Source organism: Armigeres subalbatus, chromosome 1 (genome assembly GCF_024139115.2).
Source record: "Armigeres subalbatus isolate Guangzhou_Male chromosome 1, GZ_Asu_2, whole genome shotgun sequence".
Lineage (NCBI taxonomy): Eukaryota > Metazoa > Arthropoda > Insecta > Diptera > Culicidae > Armigeres > Armigeres subalbatus.
The window spans coordinates 51305967-51328959 of NC_085139.1; the positions used below are offsets into that span (position 1 = coordinate 51305967).

General features: G+C 45.1%; 1 protein-coding gene across 1 annotated transcript in view; it reads right to left on the minus strand.

Annotated features, from left to right (window-relative positions):
- Window positions 1-748: 748 nt before the first annotated feature.
- The window catches only part of LOC134225360 (neuropeptide F receptor), a 105306-nt gene continuing 83061 nt past the window's right edge, over window positions 749-22993 (minus strand). The window contains exons 3-5 of the mRNA XM_062705359.1: window positions 13611-13780; window positions 3260-3976; window positions 749-1303 (exon numbers count right to left, since the gene is read on the minus strand). Of these exons, the coding sequence (XP_062561343.1) occupies window positions 1214-1303; window positions 3260-3976; window positions 13611-13780 (977 nt within the window). The 3' untranslated portion in view covers window positions 749-1213. The remainder of the gene's footprint in view (window positions 1304-3259; window positions 3977-13610; window positions 13781-22993) is intronic.

A 22993-nucleotide genomic window follows, 5' to 3' on the forward strand; every position in this document is an offset into this window, starting at 1 on the left:
AGTATCTTTGCAATGTCCTAATCATCTGTTTAGACCAGTTATTGTCGGCGTAGCACCAAATTAGCACCAATTAGAAGTCAGGACTTCTGAACCGTACTTTACTCCGAAGTTTTATCCGTCAAACTATTGCTATTCCAGAGAAAATTTTCCTCTTCATGGTTCAATTTTTAAACTACCGCAGCTGTCATTTCATACTTTCTCTCTGCTGTTTGGCATGGCATTCTAAGATGAGAACGCCAAATATCAGAACTTTGACAGCTGCGGTAGATATTTACGGAATCCGCAAAATGGAAATTTTTTAAAAGATATCCGCAATAATTGATGCGTTGTTCAGCGCATCTTTATGCGAATCCAGCGCACTACTCCCGATGTTGGGTAAGTTGCCTGTACCAGGAGAAAAATCCAAATTCGGTATAAAAAGAGTACTATCTTTGTTCAAGATAGACAATATAAGACGAGTTTAGTACCATTCCATTTAATTACATAAAAAATGTATAACATTATAAAGATTTGCTCAATTTTCAAACACATATGTATAAATCGTTTCAACTGAAGGATTTTTATTGCTATTTCTTAGGAAGAAAATATTAGCTCTTTTCTTCATTATTAAACCTTTGCTAATCGCAACTCAATGTTCAGAATGTCTAAGAGAGTGCATTCATATAGATTGAATAAATTGATAATAATTCCCAGCCTGTCATGTAAGCAAACAAAACATATCACAATTCTTGTCATAATTCCAGTTACAATAAATTTCTCGCATCTACCTTGCATTATCCCAATCCACAGACGACCGCATCATAAATTATACCAGCGCTATCTATTTTCATACTATCTATGAATCTCTTTTTCCACATTCACCTTCTGACACTTTCAACGTGCCGAACAATCTATGCATATTTATGTAACCGCTATACTCACCACCCGATGCACTCTGTTTTATCCACTCCGTACTTTCAGGCGCCGCTCACTCACCCCATCGCAGATTCATTCCCGCAGTGGATTACTTTCTGTGGATCGCATTTTTGCCGGGAATATGTACCACACCGCTGCAATCTGCATACGACTGACTGCTTGCAACCTGTGCTGCTAGGCGACATGCACGTGGCTGCCTACGATCCCACGCTGTTATCTGCAGCACCGAGCTGCTGGGCAGGTGAAAGACACATTTCCGACGAGGTCAAACAGCAACCAACTCTCCGCCCACACCGTCTCAAACGCTATCCTCGTCGCCGTTGCACAGCTTCATGCGGTCCTGCTGATCCACCGATTCATCCGAGTGCTCGTCCCAATTACGGTTGTGCTGCGGACGTTTCCCGGAAGGATGGAATTAATTTAAGAAAAATACCCGCAAATTAGTATATTTGGAAAATCACTTCGGACACATGGCGCACAGGGACACCGGAAATTGTATTTCGAGGAAGGAAGCAAAGCACTATGGGGGATTTTTACACAGTTTGGCAGATCTAAATAAGTTTTTTCGTCAGTGTTTCTAATTAATTTTTTTTTTTCAATGGAAATCTTTCGATGCGTGACACTTTTTAGAAGAATGCTTTATTATTATCTCGGATTTCTATAACTGTAGGACTTTTTATAAATCTGGAAATACAATGAGATGAACACAGAACTAGCTCGTTTAGTTACTACTAAAACCTTTTTCAAATGTTTCCAGTCCATAAAACTTAAAGCATTTTCTCACAACAAAGACTGCCTGTAAAAATGTTGGTGAGTTTTTGTGAAATGTCCGAGATATTGAACAGGCGAGCTTTTTTATCTTAGGTGTTAAATACAGTTTCGTAGAAAATTAATTGCACAAATAAATTTTTAGATTATTATCTCATAGTGCATAAAGTTTATTATCCGATTAGGTTGTATGAGTCAACTTGTGGACTAGTGTAATTAGTTGAAAATTAGTTTTGTGATTGAAAAGGGTCGAAACTAATATCAAGCTGCACCTCAGAAATCATCCAGCTTAAAAAAGCAACGCAAAAGTTTGAAGCATGTTAGCAAGGAATCAACAGGTGTTTCCCGCAAGCTATTATGCTTCGGTACATCTCTCAAAAAGCAATTTCAACGTGCAGTTTTAACATACTGCGTCGTCAATTCTCGAGCAAGCACAAACCATTACTCCACCTAAAGTATGTTAAAAATTCATTACAAATCGGTTTTTACACGGCAAGTTTTATTCGGCACGAATGAATGTTCTGGTGCCATCCATCCTGACTATCCTGACTATTTTTTCAAAAACACGCTTTTCATTGGAATAAGACATTTCTAATAAAGTGCTTTTATACCGGTAAAAAGGGCAATTGTTCTTTTATCAATAGCACGCATATGTTGAACTTCCAGTTGAAATCCGTTTGGACTTCCAAGAGGATTTTTTTTTATTTTCACAGAGTGCACAGAAAATTCTTTCAAAAATGAATGAATTTCCAAAAAAAACGAAAGAAAATCAGGAACGGCGGTACTAAGTATATATGAATGTAAACAAATGTTAATTGATGAAAATAATGAAAGTGCCATTTGATAATGATTTTAAGTACAACATTTCCCATATGTTAAAAGACATCAACATCTCAATGTATACTAATCTGGGTTTCTATTTTTGCACAACTGGTATATTAAAATTAATGCGTATAAGGCTTATTGAATTTCGTACTACTCGAAAAAAATATTATTTCTGCAAGGTAGATTATACTGTGTTTTCGTGATTGGGTAACAACCAATTATAATTAAGTGAATAAAAGTTTCTATAAGGCAATTGGAAAAAGTTGGATCTACTTATTCAAACTTTGAACATGTTCAAATGGTTTCATAGTTCTCACAAAGCTGGACCCAAATTGTTGAACTAACCCAAATTCCACAGAAATGTTCAAAAGTTGGAAGGGGAAAAGCGAAGTGCTACGAGAGAGACAAAGGTGTACGCAGAGATAGTGTCGATAACTCATAAACGGTGTACGGTGGTTACTCTACTAATTGGGTACTGATTGGTGATTTGTGGTGAGATGATTTGTGTATAAAATATAAACTCAAGTTATTCAAATTGTGTTTCTTATGTTGTTGCACACCTCAGTCCATCTGGTAGCCGGTAGTAGCGGTAACTGCGGTAGTACTAGCAGAAGTTCAAATGTTTTGGAAAATGTTTGGGCGCCCTCTACTACTACTCAACCAGTTCCGACACTAGTCCGGACAGTTCGGTTTGCTCGCCCGATTCTACTACTGTTGAGGTTGTGGTCGTTGGTCGACACAAATCGCCCACCTGCGTTACTTCCGGAGCGGCTCCCGAAGTTCGAATCTTTCTTGAGACGGTTTTGCCTCCGCCGGCCCCGTTAACAACGAGCGTACTTGACTCCTTCCGGCAGAGGATTTCGTTAAACTCCTTACGAAAGTTATCGTTTAGCCAACCGTAGAGCAGCGGATTGGAGCAGGCCGAGCTCATGCCCATCATGTGGCAAATGGCGTACGCCACCATGATCTGCTGGGTGATTCCGTCTAGATACAGGTCGGCAAACAGGTTGAACAGGTTCAGTGGAAGCCACGAGATTCCAAATATTAAGGCTATGCTTATCAGTAGGTAATTGGTTCGTTGCATCCGTCGACCCCGCTCCCGTTCCCGCACCGGTTGCGAGTCTTTGGAACTGGCATTGGTGCTTACGGTGGTGGTCGTCACCACAAGTCGATGCTTCAGTTTGACATAAATTCGTAGATACGCTATCGACACTATCAGAATTGGCAGGACGTACTGGACGCACAGGGTGAACACCGAATAGTACACCCGACCGCGGGCCATTGGCCAGTCTTCGATGCAGTAGGAGATGTAATCAATACCCAAGCTGGGCAGGTTCACGTCATAGTGGATCAATCGTCTGGTTATGAACATCGGCGAGGCCAGCACCAGCGAGATGATCCAGATGCCGGTTAGTATCACAATGGCACCCATCCGTTGGAGACTGTCCCGAGTTGGATAGACAATCACCTGCAGAATAGAGAAGTAAAATAAAGATGCGTCATTATTGAGAAAGATTTTATACAAAAAAAATATATTCACAACTATTATCTAGATCTAATCAAGAGGAGTGGCTTGTCTATATTGTCAGGGTACAGAAAATTAAGCTTGACCGAAATGGTCGTTTGGCCAAAACTGTCGATCCGTTCAGCCAAATGGCCCTTTCTATCAGATGACCATTTCTGCCAAACGACTTTGAAGATCCATTAATTACGTAACGCAATGTCACACTTTTTGTACGAAGCATCTGAAAATTTTGTATGGATCGTCACACTTCATTCAACCCCCCCTCCCCCTCCAAGCGTTACGCAATTTGTGGACGTTCCCTTATAGCAAAAGACCGGTTCGGTCGAATGACACTTTCGGCCAAGCCCCAAGAGCCCGTCAGTAAATCAACCAAGCAAATCAACCTACATCAAACAACAGTTAGAACTTCGGATTCTGGAACATTCGCAAGCCCCTCATTTCGGATTTGGATTCTAAACCTATCGCAAGGTAAGTTCCACCACCTCAGACCGCTTTTTGGGCACCCCGGGGATTCCAACCTTGGGTCATCAGTCCTAAAAAAATCAAGCGACCCAGGAAAACCGGGCAGCTCAGCACGGTTCATGCTCCACTCACTGACCCTATCTCTGGGACTATAGTCCTTTCCGAGCCTCTTGGAAGGAGGCTTCCGAGCCTCTTGGAAGGAGGCTTCCGAGCCTCTTGGAAGGAGGCTTCCGAGCCTCTTGGAAGGAGGCTTCCGAGCCTCTTGGAAGGAGGCTTCCGAGCCTCTTGGAAGGAGGCTTCCGAGCCTCTTGGAAGGAGGCTTCTGAGCCTCTTGGAAGGAGGCTTCTGAGCCTCTTGGAAGGAGGCCTGAGCCTCTTGGAAGGAGGCTTCTGAGCCTCTTGGAAGGAGGCTCTGAGCCTCTTGGAAGGAGGCTTCTGAGCCTCTTGGAAGGAGGCCTGAGCCTCTTGGAAGGAGGCTCTGAGCCTCTTGGAAGGAGGCTTCTGAGCCTCTTGGAAGGAGGCCTGAGCCTCTTGGAAGGAGGCTTGAGCCTCTTGGAAGGAGGCTTCTGAGCCTCTTGGAAGGAGGCTTCTGAGCCTCTTGGAAGGAGGCTTCTGAGCCTCTTGGAAGGAGGCTTCTGAGCCTCTTGGAAGGAGGCCTGAGCCTCTTGGAAGGAGGCTTCCTGAGCCTCTTGGAAGGAGGCTCTGAGCCTCTTGGAAGGAGGCTTCCTGAGCCTCTTGGAAGGAGGCTCTGAGCCTCTTGGAAGGAGGCTTCTGAGCCTCTTGAAGGAGGCTTCTGAGTTTCTTGGAAGGAGGCCTTTGAGCTCTTGGAAGGAGGCTTCCTGAGCCTCTTGGAAGGAGGCTTGAGCCTCTTGGAAGGAGGCTTCTGAGCCTCTTGGAAGGAGGCTTCTGAGCCTCTTGGAAGGAGGCTCTGAGCCTCTTGGAAGGAGGCTTCTGAGCCTCTTGGAAGGAGGCCTGAGCCTCTTGGAAGGAGGCCTGAGCCTCTTGGAAGGAGGCTTCTGAGCCTCTTGGAAGGAGGCTTCTGAGCCTCTTGGAAGGAGGCTCTGAGCCTCTTGGAAGGAGGCTTCTGAGCCTCTTGGAAGGAGGCCTGAGCCTCTTGGAAGGAGGCTCTGAGCCTCTTGGAAGGAGGCTTCCTGGAGCCTCTTGGAAGGAGGCTTCTGGAGCTCTCTTGGAAGGAGGCTTCTGAGCCTCTTGGAAGGAGGCCTGAGCCTCTTGGAAGGAGGCTTCTGAGCCTCTTGGAAGGAGGCTTCCTGAGCCTCTTGAAGGAGGAGGCTGAGCCTCTTGGAAGGAGGCTTTGAGCCTCTTGGAAGGAGGCTTCTGAGCCTCTTGGAAGGAGGCTCTGAGCCTCTTGGAAGGAGGCCTGAGCCTCTTGGAAGGAGGCTTCTGGAGCCTCTTGGAAGGAGGCTCTGAGCCTCTTGGAAGGAGGCTTCTGAGCCTCTTGGAAGGAGGCCTGAGCCTCTTGGAAGGAGGCTCTGAGCCTCTTGGAAGGAGGCTCTGAGCCTCTTGGAAGGAGGCTTCTGAGCCTCTTGGAAGGAGGCCTGAGCCTCTTGGAAGGAGGCTTCTGAGCCTCTTGGAAGGAGGCTTCTGAGCCTCTTGGAAGGAGGCTTCCTGAGCCTCTCTTGGAAGGAGGCTTCTGAGCCTCTTGGAAGGAGGCCTGAGCCTCTTGGAAGGAGGCTTCTGAGCCTCTTGGAAGGAGGCTTCTGGAGCCTCTTGGAAGGAGGCTTCTGAGCCTCTTGGAAGGAGGCTTCTGAGCCTCTTGGAAGGAGGCTTCTGAGCCTCTTGGAAGGAGGCTTCTGAGCCTCTTGGAAGGAGGCTTCTGAGCTCTTGGAAGGAGGCTCTGAGCCTCTTGGAAGGAGGCCTGAGCCTCTTGGAAGGAGGCTCTGAGCCTCTTGGAAGGAGGCTTCTGAGCCTCTTGGAAGGAGGCTCTGAGCCTCTTGGAAGGAGGCTTGAGGCCTCTTGGAAGGAGGCTTCTGAGCCTCTTGGAAGGAGGCTTCCTGAGCCTCTTGGAAGGAGGCCTGAGCCTCTTGGAAGGAGGCCTGAGCCTCTTGGAAGGAGGCTCTGAGCCTCTTGAAGGAGGCTTCCGAGCCTCTTGGAAGGAGGCTCTGAGCCTCTTGGAAGGAGGCTTCTGAGCCTCTTGGAAGGAGGCTTGAGCCTCTTGGAAGGAGGCTTCTGAGCCTCTTGGAAGGAGGCTTCTGAGCCTCTTGGAAGGAGGCTTCTGAGCCTCTTGGAAGGAGGCTCTGAGCCTCTTGGAAGGAGGCTTCCTGAGCCTCTTGAAGGAGGCCTGAGCCTCTTGGAAGGAGGCTTCTGGAGCCTCTTGGAAGGAGGCTTCTGAGCCTCTTGGAAGGAGGCCTGAGCCTCTTGGAAGGAGGCCTGAGCCTCTTGGAAGGAGGCCTGAGCCTCTTGGAAGGAGGCTTCTGAGCCTCTTGGAAGGAGGCTTCCTGAGCCTCTTGGAAGGAGGCTTCTGAGCCTCTTGGAAGGAGGCTTCTGAGCCTCTGGAAGGAGGCTTCCTGAGCCTCTTGGAAGGAGGCTTCTGAGCCTCTTGGAAGGAGGCTTCTGAGCTCTTGGAAGGAGGCTTCTGAGCCTCTTGGAAGGAGGCTTCTGAGCCTCTTGGAAGGAGGCTCTGAGCCTCTTGGAAGGAGGCTTCTGAGCCTCTTGGAAGGAGGCTTGAGCCTCTTGAAGGAGGCTTCTGAGCCTCTTGGAAGGAGGCTTCTGGAGCCTTCTTGGAAGGAGGCTCTGAGGCCTCTTGGAGGAGGCTTCTGAGCCGCCTCTTGGAAGGAGGCCTGAGCCTCTTGGAAGGAGGCTGGGAGCCTCTTGGAAGGAGGCTTCCTGAGCCTCTTGGAAGGAGGCTCTGAGCCTCTTGGAAGGAGGCTCTGAGCCTCTTGGAAGGAGGCTTCTGAGCCTCTTGGAAGGAGGCTTCTGAGCCTCTTGGAAGGAGGCTTCTGAGCCTCTTGGAAGGAGGCTTCTGAGCCTCTTGGAAGGAGGCTTCTGAGCCTCTTGGAAGGAGGCCTGAGCCTCTTGGAAGGAGGCTTCTGAGCCTCTTGGAAGGAGGCTTCTGAGCCTCTTGGAAGGAGGCTTGAGCCTCTTGGAAGGAGGCTTCTGAGCCTCTTGGAAGGAGGCTTCTGAGCCTCTTGGAAGGAGGCCTGAGCCTCTTGGAAGGAGGCCTGAGCCTCTTGGAAGGAGGCTCTGAGCCTCTTGGAAGGAGGCTCTGAGCCTCTTGGAAGGAGGCTTGAGCCTCTTGGAAGGAGGCTCTGAGGCCTCTTGGAAGGAGGCTTCTGAGCCTCTTGGAAGGAGGCTTCTGAGCCTCTTGGAAGGAGGCTTCCTGAGCCTCTTGGAAGGAGGCTTCGAGCCTCTTGGAAGGAGGCCTGAGCCTCTTGGAAGGAGGCTTCCGAGGCCTCTTGGAAGGAGGCTTGAGCCTCTTGGAAGGAGGCTTGAGCCTCTTGGAAGGAGGCTTCTGAGCCTCTTGGAAGGAGGCTTCTGAGCCTCTTGGAAGGAGGCCTGAGCCTCTTGGAAGGAGGCTTCTGAGCCTCTGGGAAGGAGGCTTCTGAGCCTCATGGAAGGAGGCTTCTGAGCCACTTGGAAGGAGGCCTGAGCCTCTTGGAAGGAGGCTGAGCCTCTTGGAAGGAGGCTTCTGAGCCTCTTGGAAGGAGGCTTCCTGAGCCTCTTGGAAGGAGGCTTCTGAGCCTCTTGGAAGGAGGCTTCTGAGCCTCTTGGAAGGAGGCCTGAGCCTCTTGGAAGGAGGCTTCTGAGCCTCTTGAAAGGAGGCTTTCGAGCTTCTTGGGAGGAGGCTTCTGAGCCTCTTGGAAGGAGGCTTCTGAGCCTCTTGGAAGGAGGCTCCTGAGCCTCTTGGAAAGAGGCTTCTGAGCCTCTTGGAAGGAGGCTTCTGAGCCTCTTGGAAGGAGGCTTCTGAGCCTCTTGGAAGGAGGCTTCTGAGCCTCTTGGAAGGAGGCCTGAGCCTCTTGGAAGGAGGCTCTGAGCCTCTTGGAAGGAGGCTTCTGAGCCTCTTGGAAGGAGGCTTCTGAGCCTCTTGGAAGGAGGCTTCTGAGGCCTCTTGGAAGGAGGCTTCCTGAGCCTCTTGGAAGGAGGCTTCTGAGCCTCTTGGAAGGAGGCTTCTGAGCCTCTTGGAAGGAGGCTTCTGAGCCTCTTGGAAGGAGGCTTCTGAGCCTCTTGGAAGGAGGCCTGAGCCTCTTGGAAGGAGGCTTCTGAGCCTCTTGGAAGGAGGCTTCTGGAGCCTCTTGGAAGGAGGCCTGAGCCTCTTGGAAGGAGGCTTCTGAGCCTCTTGGAAGGAGGCTTCCTGAGCCTCTTGGAAGGAGGCTTCTGAGCCTCTTGGAAGGAGGCTTCTGAGCCTCTTGGAAGGAGGCTCTGAGCCTCTTGGAAGGAGGCTTCTGAGCCTCTTGAAGGAGGCTTCCTGAGCCTCTTGAAAGGAGGCTTCCTGGAGCCTCTTGAAAGGAGGCCTGAGGCCTCTTGAAAGGAGGCTTCTGAGCCTCTTGAAAGGAGGCTCTGAGCCTCTTGAAAGGAGGCTTTGAGCCTCTTGAAAGGAGGCTTCTGAGCCTCTTGAAAGGAGGCTTCTGAGCCTCTTGAAAGGAGGCTTCTGAGCCTCTTGAAAGGAGGCCTGAGCCTCTTGAAAGGAGGCTTCTGAGCCTCTTGAAAGGAGGCCTGAGCCTCTTGAAAGGAGGCTTCTGAGCCTCTTGAAAGGAGGCTTCTGAGCCTCTTGAAAGGAGGCTCTGAGCCTCTTGAAAGGAGGCTTCTGAGCCTCTTGAAAGGAGGCTCTGAGCCTCTTGAAAGGAGGCCTGAGCCTCTTGAAAGGAGGCTTGAGCCTCTTGAAAGGAGGCTTCTGAGCCTCTTGAAAGGAGGCTTCTGAGCCTCTTGAAAGGAGGCTTCCTGAGCCTCTTGAAAGGAGGCCTGAGCCTCTCTTGAAAGGAGGCCTGAGCCTCTTGAAAGGAGGCTTCTGAGCCTCTTGAAAGGAGGCTTCCTGAGCCTCTTGAAAGGAGGCTTCTGAGCCTCTTGAAAGGAGGCTCTGAGCCTCTTGAAAGGAGGCCTGAGCCTCTTGAAAGGAGGCTTTTGAGCCTCTTGAAAGGAGGCTTCTGAGCCTCTTGAAAGGAGGCTTCTGAGCCTCTTGAAAGGAGGCTTCTGAGCCTCTTGAAAGGAGGCTTCTGAGCCTCTTGAAAGGAGGCTCTGAGCCTCTTGAAAGGAGGCTTCCGAGTCTCTTTAAAGGAGGCTCGTGAGCCTCTTGAAAGGAGGCTTCTGAGCCTCTTGAAAGGAGGCTTCTGAGCCTCTTGAAAGGAGGCTTCTGAGCCTCTTGAAAGGAGGCTTCTGAGCCTCTTGAAAGGAGGCTGCTGAGCCTCTTGAAAGGAAGCTTCTGAGCCTCTTGAAAGGAGGCTTCTGAGCCTCTTGAAAGGAGGCTTCTGAGGCCTCTTGATAGGAGGCTTCTGAGCCTCTTGAAAGGAGGCGTCTGAGCCTCTTGAAAGGAGGCGTCTGAGCCTCTTGAAAGGAGGCGTCTGAGCCTCTTGAAAGGAGGCGTCTGAGGCCTCTTGAAAGGAGGCGTCTGAGCCTCTTGAAAGGAGGCGTCTGAGCCTCTTGAAAGGAGGCGTCTGAGGCCTCTTGAAAGGAGGCGTCTGAGGCCTCTTGAAAGGAGGCGTCTGAGGCCTCTTGAAAGGAGGCGTCTGAGCCTCTTGAAAGGAGGCGTCTGAGCCTCTTGAAAGGAGGCGTCTGAGCCTCTTGAAAGGAGGCGTCTGAGGCCTCTTGAAAGGAGGCGTCTGAGCCTCTTGAAAGGAGGCGTCTGAGCTCTTGAAAGGAGGCGTCTGAGCCTCTTGAAGGGCGGCGTCTGAGCCTCTTGAAAGGAGGCTTCTGCGCCTCTTGAAAGGCGGCTTCCGTGCCTCTTGAAAGGAGGCTTCCGAGCCTCTTGAAAGGAGGCTTCCAAGCCTCTTGAAAGGAGGCTTCCGAGCCTCTTGAAAGGAGGCTTCCTGAGCTCTTGGAAAGGAGGCTTGAGCCTCTTGAAAGGAGGCTTCTGAGCTCTCTTGAAAGGAGGCTTCTGAGCCTCTTGAAAGGAGGTTTCAGAACCTCTTGAAAGGAGGCATCTTAGCCTCTTGAAAGGAGGCATTTTAGCCTCTTGAAAAGAGGCTTCTGAACCTCTTGCAAGGGGGCTTCTGAGCTCCTCGAAAAGAGGCTTCCGAGCCTCTTGAAAGGAGGCTTCCTGAGCTCTCTTGAAAGGAGGCTCTGAGCCTCTTGAAAGGAGGCTTCCTGAGGCCTCTTGAAAGGAGGCTTGAGCCTCTTGAAAGGAGGCTTCTGAGCCTCTTGAAAGGAGGCTTGAGGCCTCTTGAAAGGAGGCCTGAGCCTCTTGAAAGGAGGCTTCTGAGCCTCTTGAAAGGAGGCTTGAGCTCTTGAAAGGAGGCTTCTGAGCCTCTTGAAAGGAGGCTCTGAGCCTCTTGAAAGGAGGCTTCCTGAGCCTCTTGAAAGGAGGCTTCTGAGCTCTTGAAAGGAGGCTCTGAGCCTCTTGAAAGGAGGCCTGAGCCTCTTGAAAGGAGGCCTGAGCCTCTTGAAAGGAGGCTTCTGAGCTCTTGAAAGGAGGCTTCTGAGCCTCTTGAAAGGAGGCCTGAGCTCTTGAAAGGAGGCTTCCTGAGCCTCTTGAAAGGAGGCTTCTGAGCCTCTTGAAAGGAGGCTTCTGAGCCTCTTGAAAGGAGGCTCTGAGCCTCTTGAAAGGAGGCTTCTGAGCCTCTTGAAAGGGAGGCCTGAGCCTCTTGAAAGGAGGCTTCTGAGCCTCTTGAAAGGAGGCTTCTGAGCCTCTTGAAAGGAGGCTTCTGAGCCTCTTGAAAGGAGGCCTGAGCCTCTTGAAAGGAGGCTTCCGAGCCTCTTGAAAGGAGGCTTCTGAGCCTCTTGAAAGGAGGCTTCTGAGCCTCTTGAAAGGAGGCCTGAGCCTCTTGAAAGGAGGCTTGGAGCCTCTTGAAAGGAGGCTTCTGAGCCTCTTGAAAGGAGGCTCTGAGCCTCTTGAAAGGAGGCTTCCGGAGCCTCTTGAAAGGAGGCTTCTGAGCCTCTTGAAAGGAGGCTTCTGAGCCTCTTGAAAGGAGGCTTCTGAGCCTCTTGAAAGGAGGCTTCTGAGCCTCTTGAAAGGAGGCTTCCTGAGCCTCTTGAAAGGAGGCTTCTGAGCCTCTTGAAAGGAGGCTTGAGCCTTTTGAAAGGAGGCTTCTGAGCCTTTGAAAGGAGGCTTCTGAGCCTCTTGAAAGGAAGCTCTGAGCCTCTTGAAAGGAGGCTTCTGAGCCTCTTGAAAGGAGGCTTCTGAGCCTCTTGAAAGGAGGCTTCTGGAGCCTCTTGATAGGAGGCGTCTGAGGCCTCTTGAAAGGAGGCGTCTGAGCTCTTGAAAGGAGGCGTCTGAGGCCTCTTGAAAGGAGGCGTCTGAGGCCTCTTGAAAGGAGGCGTCTGAGCCTCTTGGAAAGGAGGCGTCTGAGCCTCTTGAAAGGAGGCGTCTGAGCCTCTTGAAAGGAGGCGTCTGAGCCTCTTGAAAGGAGGCGTCTGAGGCCTCTTGAAAGGAGGCGTCTGAGCCTCTTGAAAGGAGGCGTCTGAGGCCTCTTGAAAGGAGGCGTCTGAGCTCTTGAAAGGAGGCGTCTGAGCCTCTTGAAAGGAGGCGTCTGAGCCTCTTGAAAGGAGGCGTCTGAGCCTCTTGAAAGGAGGCGTCTGAGCCTCTTGAAAGGAGGCTCTGAGCCTCTTGAAAGGAGGCTTGAGCCTCTTGAAAGGAGGCTTCTGAGCCTCTTGAAAGGAGGCTTCTGAGCCTCTTGAAAGGAGGCTTCTGAGCCTCTTGAAAGGAGGCTTGAGCCTCTTGAAAGGAGGCTTCTGAGCCTCTTGGAAAGGAGGCTTCTGAGCCTCTTGAAAGGAGGCTTCTGAGCTCTTGGAAAGGAGGCTTCTGAGCCTCTTGAAAGGAGGCTTCTGAGGCCTCTTGAAAGGAGGCTTCGAGCCTCTTGAAAGGAGGCTTCCGAGCCTCTTGAAAGGAGGCTTCTGAGCCTCTTGAAAGGAGGCTTCTGAGCCTCTTGAAAGGAGGCTTCCGAGCCTCTTGCAAGGAGGCTTCCGAGCCTCTTGAAAGGAGGCTTCCGAGCCTCTTGAAAGGAGGCTTCCGAGCCTCTTGAAAGGAGGCTTCCGAGCCTCTTGAAAGGAGGCTTCCGAGCCTCTTGAAAGGAGGCTTCCGAGCCTCTTGAAAGGAGGCTTCCGAGCCTCTTGAAAGGAGGCTTCCGAGCCTCTTGAAACGCCTTTTGAGAGGAAGCGTAGGAGCCGCTTTCAATCCTCTTGGAACGGAGCTACTAAAATCTTTGAGAAAAATAATCTTGTACGCCTTTCAAATGGGGGCTTCCGAACTTTTAGAATTTAGTTCAGAAGCCTATTTTTTACTTATCGTTCAATATTTTTTTAGCTTCGATCAGGCATTTTCAATGTTCCTCGTTGTTTCAACCGTTTGTCCTACAGTCCTTCAAGTGCTGGTTGTGGTAGGCAAAATTAACTAGACGTTGATTAACAGATCGCCATGCATACTATGTACAATACAAAGTTTTAGAATGAAAAATTAAACAATTAGCAAAACTTTATCAATAAATTTTTACTGGAATTGTAATACATTCGCCATTACCCATGTTTGATCGAGGTACCCCCAGGTTGAGAATCGCTGCTCTAGATCATCATTCACCCACAACCATACCTGTTAATTATTTTTCAATTATAGAACGGTAAATTTTGAACAACTCTGCTGAAGCAAACTGCCCTCGAAACCATAAGAACCGAATTTTGACAGCTGATTTCATTCTTGGGTCAAGGAATAAGTTTTTCCATTTGAAAAAAAAAGTATATTGCAACTAGTTATTTTCATACTATTTTTTTTTAATTGCTGAACTGGTCGAAATTCCTAAATATGGAGCCAATATAAAAATGCCTTAGTAAGGGAAAGAATAAAAGCGAATCAGTGCCTCCGCCGTGTTCATTTCCATAAGACGTTTTTCCGACGAATCGATCGTAACAAATCGAAAATCTAATTTCAAACCGAGACATCGCTACCACTCACTCGGTAGCTACATGAAAACACTAAGCAAACAAAACCTTCCCAACCCTCTTACGCAGTTACTTACTTGATACCGATCCAGCGCGATTGCCGTAATAGAAATGGTCGACACAAAGATGCTTGTAGCCTGGAGGGTTCCAATCGATTTGCACAGAAATGGCAATCGACCCATAGGCCAATACTTGGTAAGGATTTCCACCAGTGTCAGTGGCATCGTCACCAGGCACAGCAGTAAATCTGAAACGAAATGGGGAGAAATGAAAGCAGACGCTTGATGAGAGGAAAACATGGAAATATAAGTGTAACCGGAATCCCCGGGTATATTGTATAAAAATATGTCGCAACGCCAAATTCACTACAAGAGAAGCAAATTTCGTTTCCGGGAAGGCTGGAAACGGAAGCAGATGGGAAGCAGTAGGATGTTTAGCTTGCGTGCTCAAGTAGCGACGCCGATATGGATGCGGTCGATGTCCAGAGCGAGTGGATGCGAAAGCAAAAATTTAAAGCGTGTGAACTCAAATTAAGCTGGTTAACTGCTTTCATCACTTCGACTAAATGCATGCGTAATCTCCAACTTAGATGATGGGCGATAGAATGCTATAAATAATAACGGAAATCAGTGCTCATCCAGAGTAATTGACCTATGCGGATGATTTTTATCGCCGGTCGTTATAGCTTTGCTAAGCTAAACAAACACCGAAACGCCAGATAAATGGCGAATCTGCTCTCGAATTCACGTAGCAACGACTGTTTGCATAATTGCTAAGTGCTCGTAACGGACCCATAAGCTACCGCTCTGGCAGTGTCGCGGATTACAGACCAAATTCCTCCAACAAATGACACCTACCGCTAATGTAAATTTAAAAAATGTCACGTTCCATTTTAGACGGTGACGACGTCGACGCGACGGTGCGGCAGCGATGGCAAGGAACACTGTCTTAAAGCTACCAATTTGCGTGAAAGTGTTAGCATCAACTCCTTCCGAGAACTGGGTACGTTTCTATGCAGAGGCAAGCCTGGTTAGGGATAAATATGGATACTTGCTTGTGTTGAGACTGTAGCTTCAACGGATATGCAAAATTTTAGTAGAACCAAACACACTTTTAAACACAACTTAAAAAAAAACCTAAAATTGAAAATTTGTTTTATTTAAATATCGCTATGGCCCAAGATCTTTATAGAATTGAGGAAGTTTAGTTATTGATTTAAGATGTGGATAATATTTCAATTGTTTAAGTAAATACAGAATTGTTCGCAAATCATTACAGGTAAAAGAACTAGGATGTAAAACATTTTGTTGCTACACACAAATCGCGGATTTTGATGAAATTTTACCAATATTTTAACAGCTTAGCTGTTTGGTAAATAATTTAACAGATTTTCAAAGATTTAGACGAGAAAAAATAAAAAAGTAAATCTTCCAAGAAATGTTCGGCTTGCCAAAAGCACTAACCGCAGTATGGTTGAACCTGGATTCAGATGGCTTCTTCACAAACCAGAACCATAATGCGGTATTTCAGTGGCAGTTGATTTGATAGGAGTGACAGCCTAGACTGATGAGTGCTTTAGTCCCATCATGTCACGCTAATCCTTCTGTTTTAATTCGATGTCAGTTGCAATATCTGAAAACGTGTTGTTTTTCATTCATCCGAAACCAAATAGTTTACGAACATGTCTACATCTCATGGATGCAATAAAGGTGTGAATCTAAATTTACCCCTGACAACGCTTCGCTGCGACATTCTTAAAAGATGTTGAGCTTTTTTCGAACAAAATTCTTCGAAACCAACGTGCATGACAAAAGTATTTCCATAAGATGGAAAAGTTTTCGCCCATGCAACCTTTCTCCCGAGATTTTTCTTTGTCGCTCAACGGAAGGTTACATCGAGTTGGGCAATGATGCTTGTACCTTTTCAGGTCATTGAAAAAGTTTGACTTTTGTGTCGTTATTCGTTTTTTTTTTTTCTTTTTCCCCAACCTGTTTGCATACAGTGCTTTGGTGAAAACGGTTACAACCCACGAAGCTGACATTTTTCCCGTAATTTGCGGTTGCTAGCTTTCTTTTGCGTAATTAATTTGAAGAAAGAGCTAATTCAGTCTATTTTTTTTTACTCAAACAAATCACTGCAGTTCGAACCCTTGAATAAAAGTAGAAGTATCTTCACGGTGTCTTTGTCCAAAGAGACTTATTTTCAAAAAATCTGTATCTCTACTCACTACCCGATAGTATAGGCTTTCCTATTTCACGTAAGTGTAATTATAAAATGTTCTATCGGGGGTCATTTTTCCATACATTTTCGGTGGAGGTGAGCTTGGTGGTGTATAAGATTAATATGGAGTTTGCACTAAAAATACAGAAAAAAATCGTTATAGATCCCCCGATAAAACATTTTAGTTTATCCACGACATGAAAGAGGAGACTATATACTTTCGTGTGGTGGGTGTTTCAGAGATACTGATTTAAAAAAAAAAAAAAAAAAAAAAATCCCCCATAGAGACACAAAAGTGGTTTCCAAGATGGTCGATTTGTGGCTTTGTCGTATAATGCCCTTAAATGTTTTTTTCTTGATTCCGTTGAGCTCTTGTGCAGATGATGCACACATATCCACGGGGATAATTTGATTCAATGAAAAGCCAATAACCGTTATTTAAGGAACTGTATTTGAAAAATTAGAACGATAGTTATAGAAGATATGAAAGCTTAAGCTTGACCGATCATCTGGGTTGCAACTAGACTTGTGCGCCGATCGTATAATAGGCGACGGCGGCGTGGTGGTCACTTTTGCCCCGGCGGCGGCGGCGTCACGGTGGCGCGCCGTTGGCTTTTATCGGCGGCGGCGGCGGCGTGAACCGGCGTGGATGAAAAAATGAATGGCTGAAAAAATCGATTTCAACGCAGATTTTTTTATTCACACAGTACCAATCATACCCGTATACAAAATCGACTTCAGTTAAAATTGCAATTTTATACGCTTTCCGATCATCAGCACTTTCAATAGTGCTGATGACACTAATTACTACCTGTTTACAAAATGTTATTTAAATTGAAACTATTTTATTATTCCCTGATTTTTATGAATTAAATTCAATAAATTTAGCTTCACTTTTCGTGATTCCTGAGTAGTGTTGAGAATTAGATTCAAAAGTTATTCCCAATTCAGGATTTTGATATCTACATTTCAGTCGTTTTACTCCTCAATATATTTAAATTTCAGAAAAAATCGAACTACTATTTGTTAAATTACATATAACAGTGAGCGATGTTTGAGGTGCTGCATATCTAGTTTATTGAGATAAGATTTGAAGGACATACATGAACATACATTCATCATGAAGGACATACATGATGGACAGTTTATTTCCCACCTCACGTTCTTGTATTCACAAATCTCAATTGTAACCGTTTGGTTACAAATTATAGATTTTTGTTTTGTATATATGTTGTTTTGTTGGAGCCTTCACGTTTCTCGTGTAATACCAGCAGAGCTACCACAGAAGCGTTAGGGTTTGGTACCGCTGTAATTATATGAGAGTGCTATAAAATATCCAACATGGCATCATGCTTGGAAGAATGCCATGTTGGATGAAAGCGAATTGCAAAATTAGCGGGAAAATATGGGAAGAATTTGATATTAAAGGGTAGCCATTGCCCAATTTCGGCCTCTTCAACATCAGGCGTCCGTGTGCTGTAGACGTGTTTTAAGTGCAGTGAGAACAGTGACCACCCCCCCCTCCCTTTCCTAGCAGGAGCTAGGTTGCACATTGGGGAAAAGTGTTCAGGACCTCTTTTGTTCTCTTTTGCTCTCTTTTCCTACGTCTCTTTTCAAACTGTTTTCCGTCCAGCACACGGCTCGGCCCGCGAAGCCTTCAGGCTTCCGCGCCTAACCGTAAAAGACCGTGGATCCTCAAAGGAGGACCTATATCTCGGGCCGTAGGCTCTAACCGCAAAGGAGATTTCCCCTCTCGGCCGTCCAAGGTGGCTAAGCCACGGCCGGCCGATCGCGCCTACGAGGGAAGACGCCTGCCCACCATCGCCCAGCAACGCCCGCTGGTCCCGTCGGACGACGATTGTCCGCATAGCCGCTCGCCTCGCTATTCCGGCGAGATTTCTGGCCGCACAGCTGGACAGGAGTCGCTGTGCCGGCTATTCCGGCCCCAACAACCGAAGCAGCAGCGGTATGTACCGGTACCAACATAAAAATAGGTAACACTTAACAAATTAACACACAATTTGATAACACAGAACAACACGCACACGCCACAATTAGGAACAAATAAAAATTATACAAGTAAAGTGAAAGTTCCCGTGTTGTTAGTTTTTGTTACCGCGAAAAACCCTTGATTACCCAGTAGTTAGCCGACCCTGGGATTGCCGGAAAGTCTCTTGTGTCCTGGTCTGGCCTGGCTATTGCTAGTTGTCGATTAGTAAAAGGAAATTCTAGTTTCACAATAGATGATCAACATAACTGCAAATGAGCACTGGCTGAGTAGGACTGGTACCGACCAACCAAATTGAATATTTTCCCTGAAATTTGATTAAATTGTCCAAAATGTTCTTTCTTGTTCTGAAAGAATTTCTGGAGGAAACGAGGTTTCTTATAAATTCCTACAGTCATCCTATGGTAAGCTTCTCCTATGGTAAGCTCAATCCTATGAGAATTTGGCATTAGCATTGAGCGATTCACACAAATTCGTAGGTGATACCAACATAACCTTTTGTAAGAGAGTAGCATTACCTTCATCAGTTATCAAATATATTGATTTGGGACTAATCACTATCTCTTAGATGGAAGCAGGGCACTCTCCAACAGATGATATCTGCCCTGACCACGTTCTTGCGAATGCTGGTGAAGAGGAAGGAATATTAGTTGGACACCTGCTTAAGAAAGATGCAGATAACTCTACTCTCTTTGGTGCCTCGGGAGGTTTTGGAATTGTTAGTGTGAAAGGTACAACACTAGGAATAGTTTTGGTAGAATGTGAAACACAGAAAAACCTAAGATAGAAATACAAAGTAGGAAAGGGACTGGGACTGAACCGAAGGAATTTCTGAAGAAAAATCAGAAGAAACCTTATAAGGAAATTTCGAAGAAATCCCTACAGACATTTTCAAAAGAATTCCTAACAGAATTTCCGAATGCATCCCAATGGCAATTTTTGAAGGAGTTTTCAAAAAGAAATCTAAAGGAGTTTTGAATGAATTTCTGAAGAGATCCCCGGATAAAATTAAAATAAATGCAGAATGTTGTAAAGGAATTCCTGAGAGAAATGGCCAAAAAAAAATCCTAAAGTTACCGAACATCTAAAGGAATTCTAAGGATTCTAAGGACCTTCCTCCCCCCTCTGTCACGCTTTTTGTATACCTAGTATATGTAATGTCACAAAATCTTAGACCCCCTCCCCCCCTAAAACCCGTTGCATCATTGTTGAACGACCCCCTAAGAATTTCTAAAGGAAATGCTAAAAGTAGTTCTGAAAGAATTCCTATGGAAATTTCCGGAAAAATGTCAAGAAGATTCCAAAGGAACTTCTAAATTAATTTCCGATGAAATTTCTGAGCAAATTTCCAAAGCCGAACGAAATTTCTGAAGAAACCCGTAAATTAAGTCCAGAAGGAATTTTCGGACGAATTTTAAAACATTTTTTGAATGAACTTCTAAAACATTTTCTGTAGATATTTCAAAAGAAATTTGCGAAGGATTTTCGGAAGGTATATCTGAAGGGAATTTAAAAAAAAAGTTCTTGGTTATTTCACGAAGCAATTCCTGATGAAATTTGCTAAGGAATTCCTGAAGCAATTTCAAAGGAAACTCATAAAGAACTCTTGTAGTAGGTTCTTAAAGAATTCCTAAAGGGAAGTTTTGGAATAGTTCTTAGAAACCCTTCTTTGAATTTAATTTTTGGAGGAATATCTTGAGGAATTTCAACATTTATTTAATTTCATGATTTATTTTCAGATTTTCCGAAGAAATCTCTAAAGGAATTTCTGAACGAAGTCTGGACGGAATGTCCAAAAGAATTCTTGAAGAAATCTAAGATTGTCGGAAGTATCTTCAGGAGTTGTTTTGAAAATTCGGATAAGCTTTAGGAACTTGTTCAGGAATTCTTAAGGAATTTCCTAGAATTTCGTCCTATGGCTTTGCAAGGAATTCCAAAAAAGTTCTCAGAAAATTTTTTGCAGGTATTTTATCAAGAATAACGAATTTGGGTATTTTTTATTATTTTTATTATTAATTATTGGGTATTTTCCTTTACAAATTTTTGAAGGAATTCGTGGAGGAAATTCCGAACTAATTTCTAAGGGAAATTACAGAAACTACCCGAAAGAATTTCCGAAAGACTTTCTAGAATAGTTTTTGTAGAACTCCTTGAGGCAATTTCCGAGGGAATTACCGGACGAATCTCCAAAAGAAATTCTGGAGAAAATTGCGGATAGATTAATGGAAAAAAATCCGAATGAAGTCCTAGAGAAATCTAGGAATTACGTCAGAAATACCAGCAAGCATTTCCTTTGAAGTTGTATTTCGAATTTCTTCGTAAATGCCTTTGAGAATTCCTCCTAAAATTCCTTCAAAAAATCTTTCAGAAATTGTTTTATGGATTCCTCTGGAAAATCCTTTAGGATTTCTTTTGGAAAGTCTTTTAGAAATACTTAAAACTCTTAAAGCAGTTAGCAGTTTAAGCTTAAGCAGCAGAGGGGTCTCCAGTAGCCTTGCGAGCAAAGGCGCAGGATTACCAATCCGGAGATGGCGAGTTCAATTCTCGGTCCGATCTAGGATGCTTTCGGGTTAGAAACATTCTCGACTCCCAGGGAATAGCGTATTCATTGTACTAGCCACACACGATACATTCTCATGCAATGGCGGGCATAGAAAAGCTTTCAATTGAAAACTGGGGAAATGCTAGTAGAATACTAAGTTGAAAAGCAGGCCAAGTTCCAGTTGGAATGTAGAGCCATTGAAGAAGAAGAAGAGAGATTTTCTGCCACCATCTGGCTCATCTCTATTAAGCAGTTTTTTCAGGAATTATTTTTGAAATTCCTTTCAGATTCTCTTTTGGAAATGTCTTTAAAAAATCAATTGGAAATTCAAGCACAAAACTCTAAATATATTTTTTCAAAAACTTCTCCAAAAAATCATTTGAGACTTCTCCAGAACTTTAGTCTTTAAATAATATAAAAATAACATTCGTTACTCATTAAATTTTTGAAAGAATTCCTAAAATGAACACCAAAAGACTTTTAAAAAGAATGTATTATTGAAAGATTTTCGGAATAAACTCATGAAGGCATTTACGAATGAATTTCTGCAGGAAGTTCTGAAAGAATTTCCGGAGAATGTTTTAAGAGAATTGGTGAGAGAAGTTCTGTAGAAATTCTTTGGGGTAAATCTTGAAGGGATTCCTTACGCAATATCTTGAAAAAAATATTTAAGGAATTCATATAATAATTGCCAAAGAAATTTCAAAAGGTGGAATTTCGGAAGAATTTCTCAACGAAATTTCCAAAGGTATTGCTTTAAAAAATCTTTATGGAGTCTCCAAAGGAATTCCCAACGAAATTTCCGTAGGAACTCCTGCAACCGTCTTTGTATGCATTCGTTAAATAATTTTGAATAAAAAGGATTTTCTAAAGAATTCGGTAATGAAAATTCTGAAGGAATCTTCGGAGAAATTTCGTTAGAAATTTCCGAAGAAATACATAAATAAATTTCCGGAAAAAATCCTGAAGCAATTTTCTAATGTTTTTCAAAGGAAACTTTTCGGAACTAAAGCGGCGAGGCGACAACATCCCAGCTCTGGGTTACAGTAGCAGTTAATAAGAAAAGAAGAAGCATTTTCAACTGATGTTCGCAATATACCAAGTGGTTTTGTCAATCATAATCAAAAATTGATTTTCGAATAAAAATTAGTTACTCGTGAAAAAACTGGAAAAGCATTCACAGAAAGGATTTAATAACTTTGCCAAGTTTTGCCAATTAGGTCACCTGTCATATTAGCACAAATCTAAAAACAAATCTAAAAACAAATTAATCTGGCCTGATTGATTTCAATAAATAAAAAAGTAAATACTGTAAAGATAATGACTGTGCTACTAAACTTGATATTCCTGACCTGCCTTGCTTATGCTTTATGATGCTATGAAAATTGTTTAGGTGCCTGACTGAATGAGGTCCTGGTTTAGATGAATCCCAACAACCAGTTAAACAATTTATGTATTATTTTACTAGATAAAGCATCGTTCAAACTCTAAACAAATCAACCAACTTAAGTATTAATTAACCAAGACAATGTATGTCACTACACTGACTAAGAGACACCATCACGTGAGGTAGATTTGAAATTGAATTCTGACGAGTTCCACCTTAACATGAATTGTCATAAGACAAGTTTATTACTATTCCAATTAACTCCACCACGTTGTATAGCTTCACAGATACGTATTTCGACCTCATCTGTTAGACCGTGTTCAGTGTTTCGTGCTTGACTCGACTCAAGTTAATTGATTTTTTTTATTGCGATTAGTCATCGGCGTGGCAAAATTATGATCAGCGGCGCGCCGACTCTAAATCGTCGGCGGCGGCGGCGTGAGTAAAACCACCGGCGGCGGCGGCGCACAGGTCTAGTTGCAACCACAGTTTTGTAAGATCAGTTGCCCAAGCACACATGAACAGATACACAGCAGAATACTTGAAATTTAGCTTTTATTTTTGTTATCCCTAGTACCGGTCGTCATGCCACGAAGGCAAACCAATTTTCGGGAATAGGAAACATGTTGTTGCTAAGTACTGTCCTCTTAACACTGAGAAGTATCGCCATCGCAAATGTTCTATTTAAAATTATTTCTAAACAAATCTTCATATAGATGATAGCAACGTGAAACGATTGAATTAAAACTGAAACTAATCTCCTTGCAATATGGGACTTATGCAGCGAAGGCGGTAGCCATACGACCGCCTGGTCGGAACGATACAGGAATTCATAAACTAATTTCCTCAATTAAAAACTGTTAGGAAACGTCAACTCATCCCTAGTGGGTTAGACGAATAACATTGTTAGGTATACATCAGGCATGTTTCATATCTTAAATAAACAATGTCTTCATTGAGCCCTAATAGAGTGATTATTGACTATCGTGGCGGGAGATAAGCCCCAAAATAACCACCGCAATGCTTTGATACTTCTGTCCAATATATGTTGTATATGAGAATTTGCGGGGTTCCCCAGCCCACGGTTGTTCACGCAATCAAACGACCAAACAACTTGCGTTATCTAACGATATATTTTCCCAATGTATGATTGTCTGCTTAGGGGGGCAGCAGGGACTATGTCCAAGGGCTTGACGATCCGTCCCCAGACCACTGCGAGTTGTGAGGCTTGTCTGAGATGGGGAGGGATTTTGACTCGGTAAAACACTGAAGCTGACAATATGGCGTCCCTAACCCCGAATCC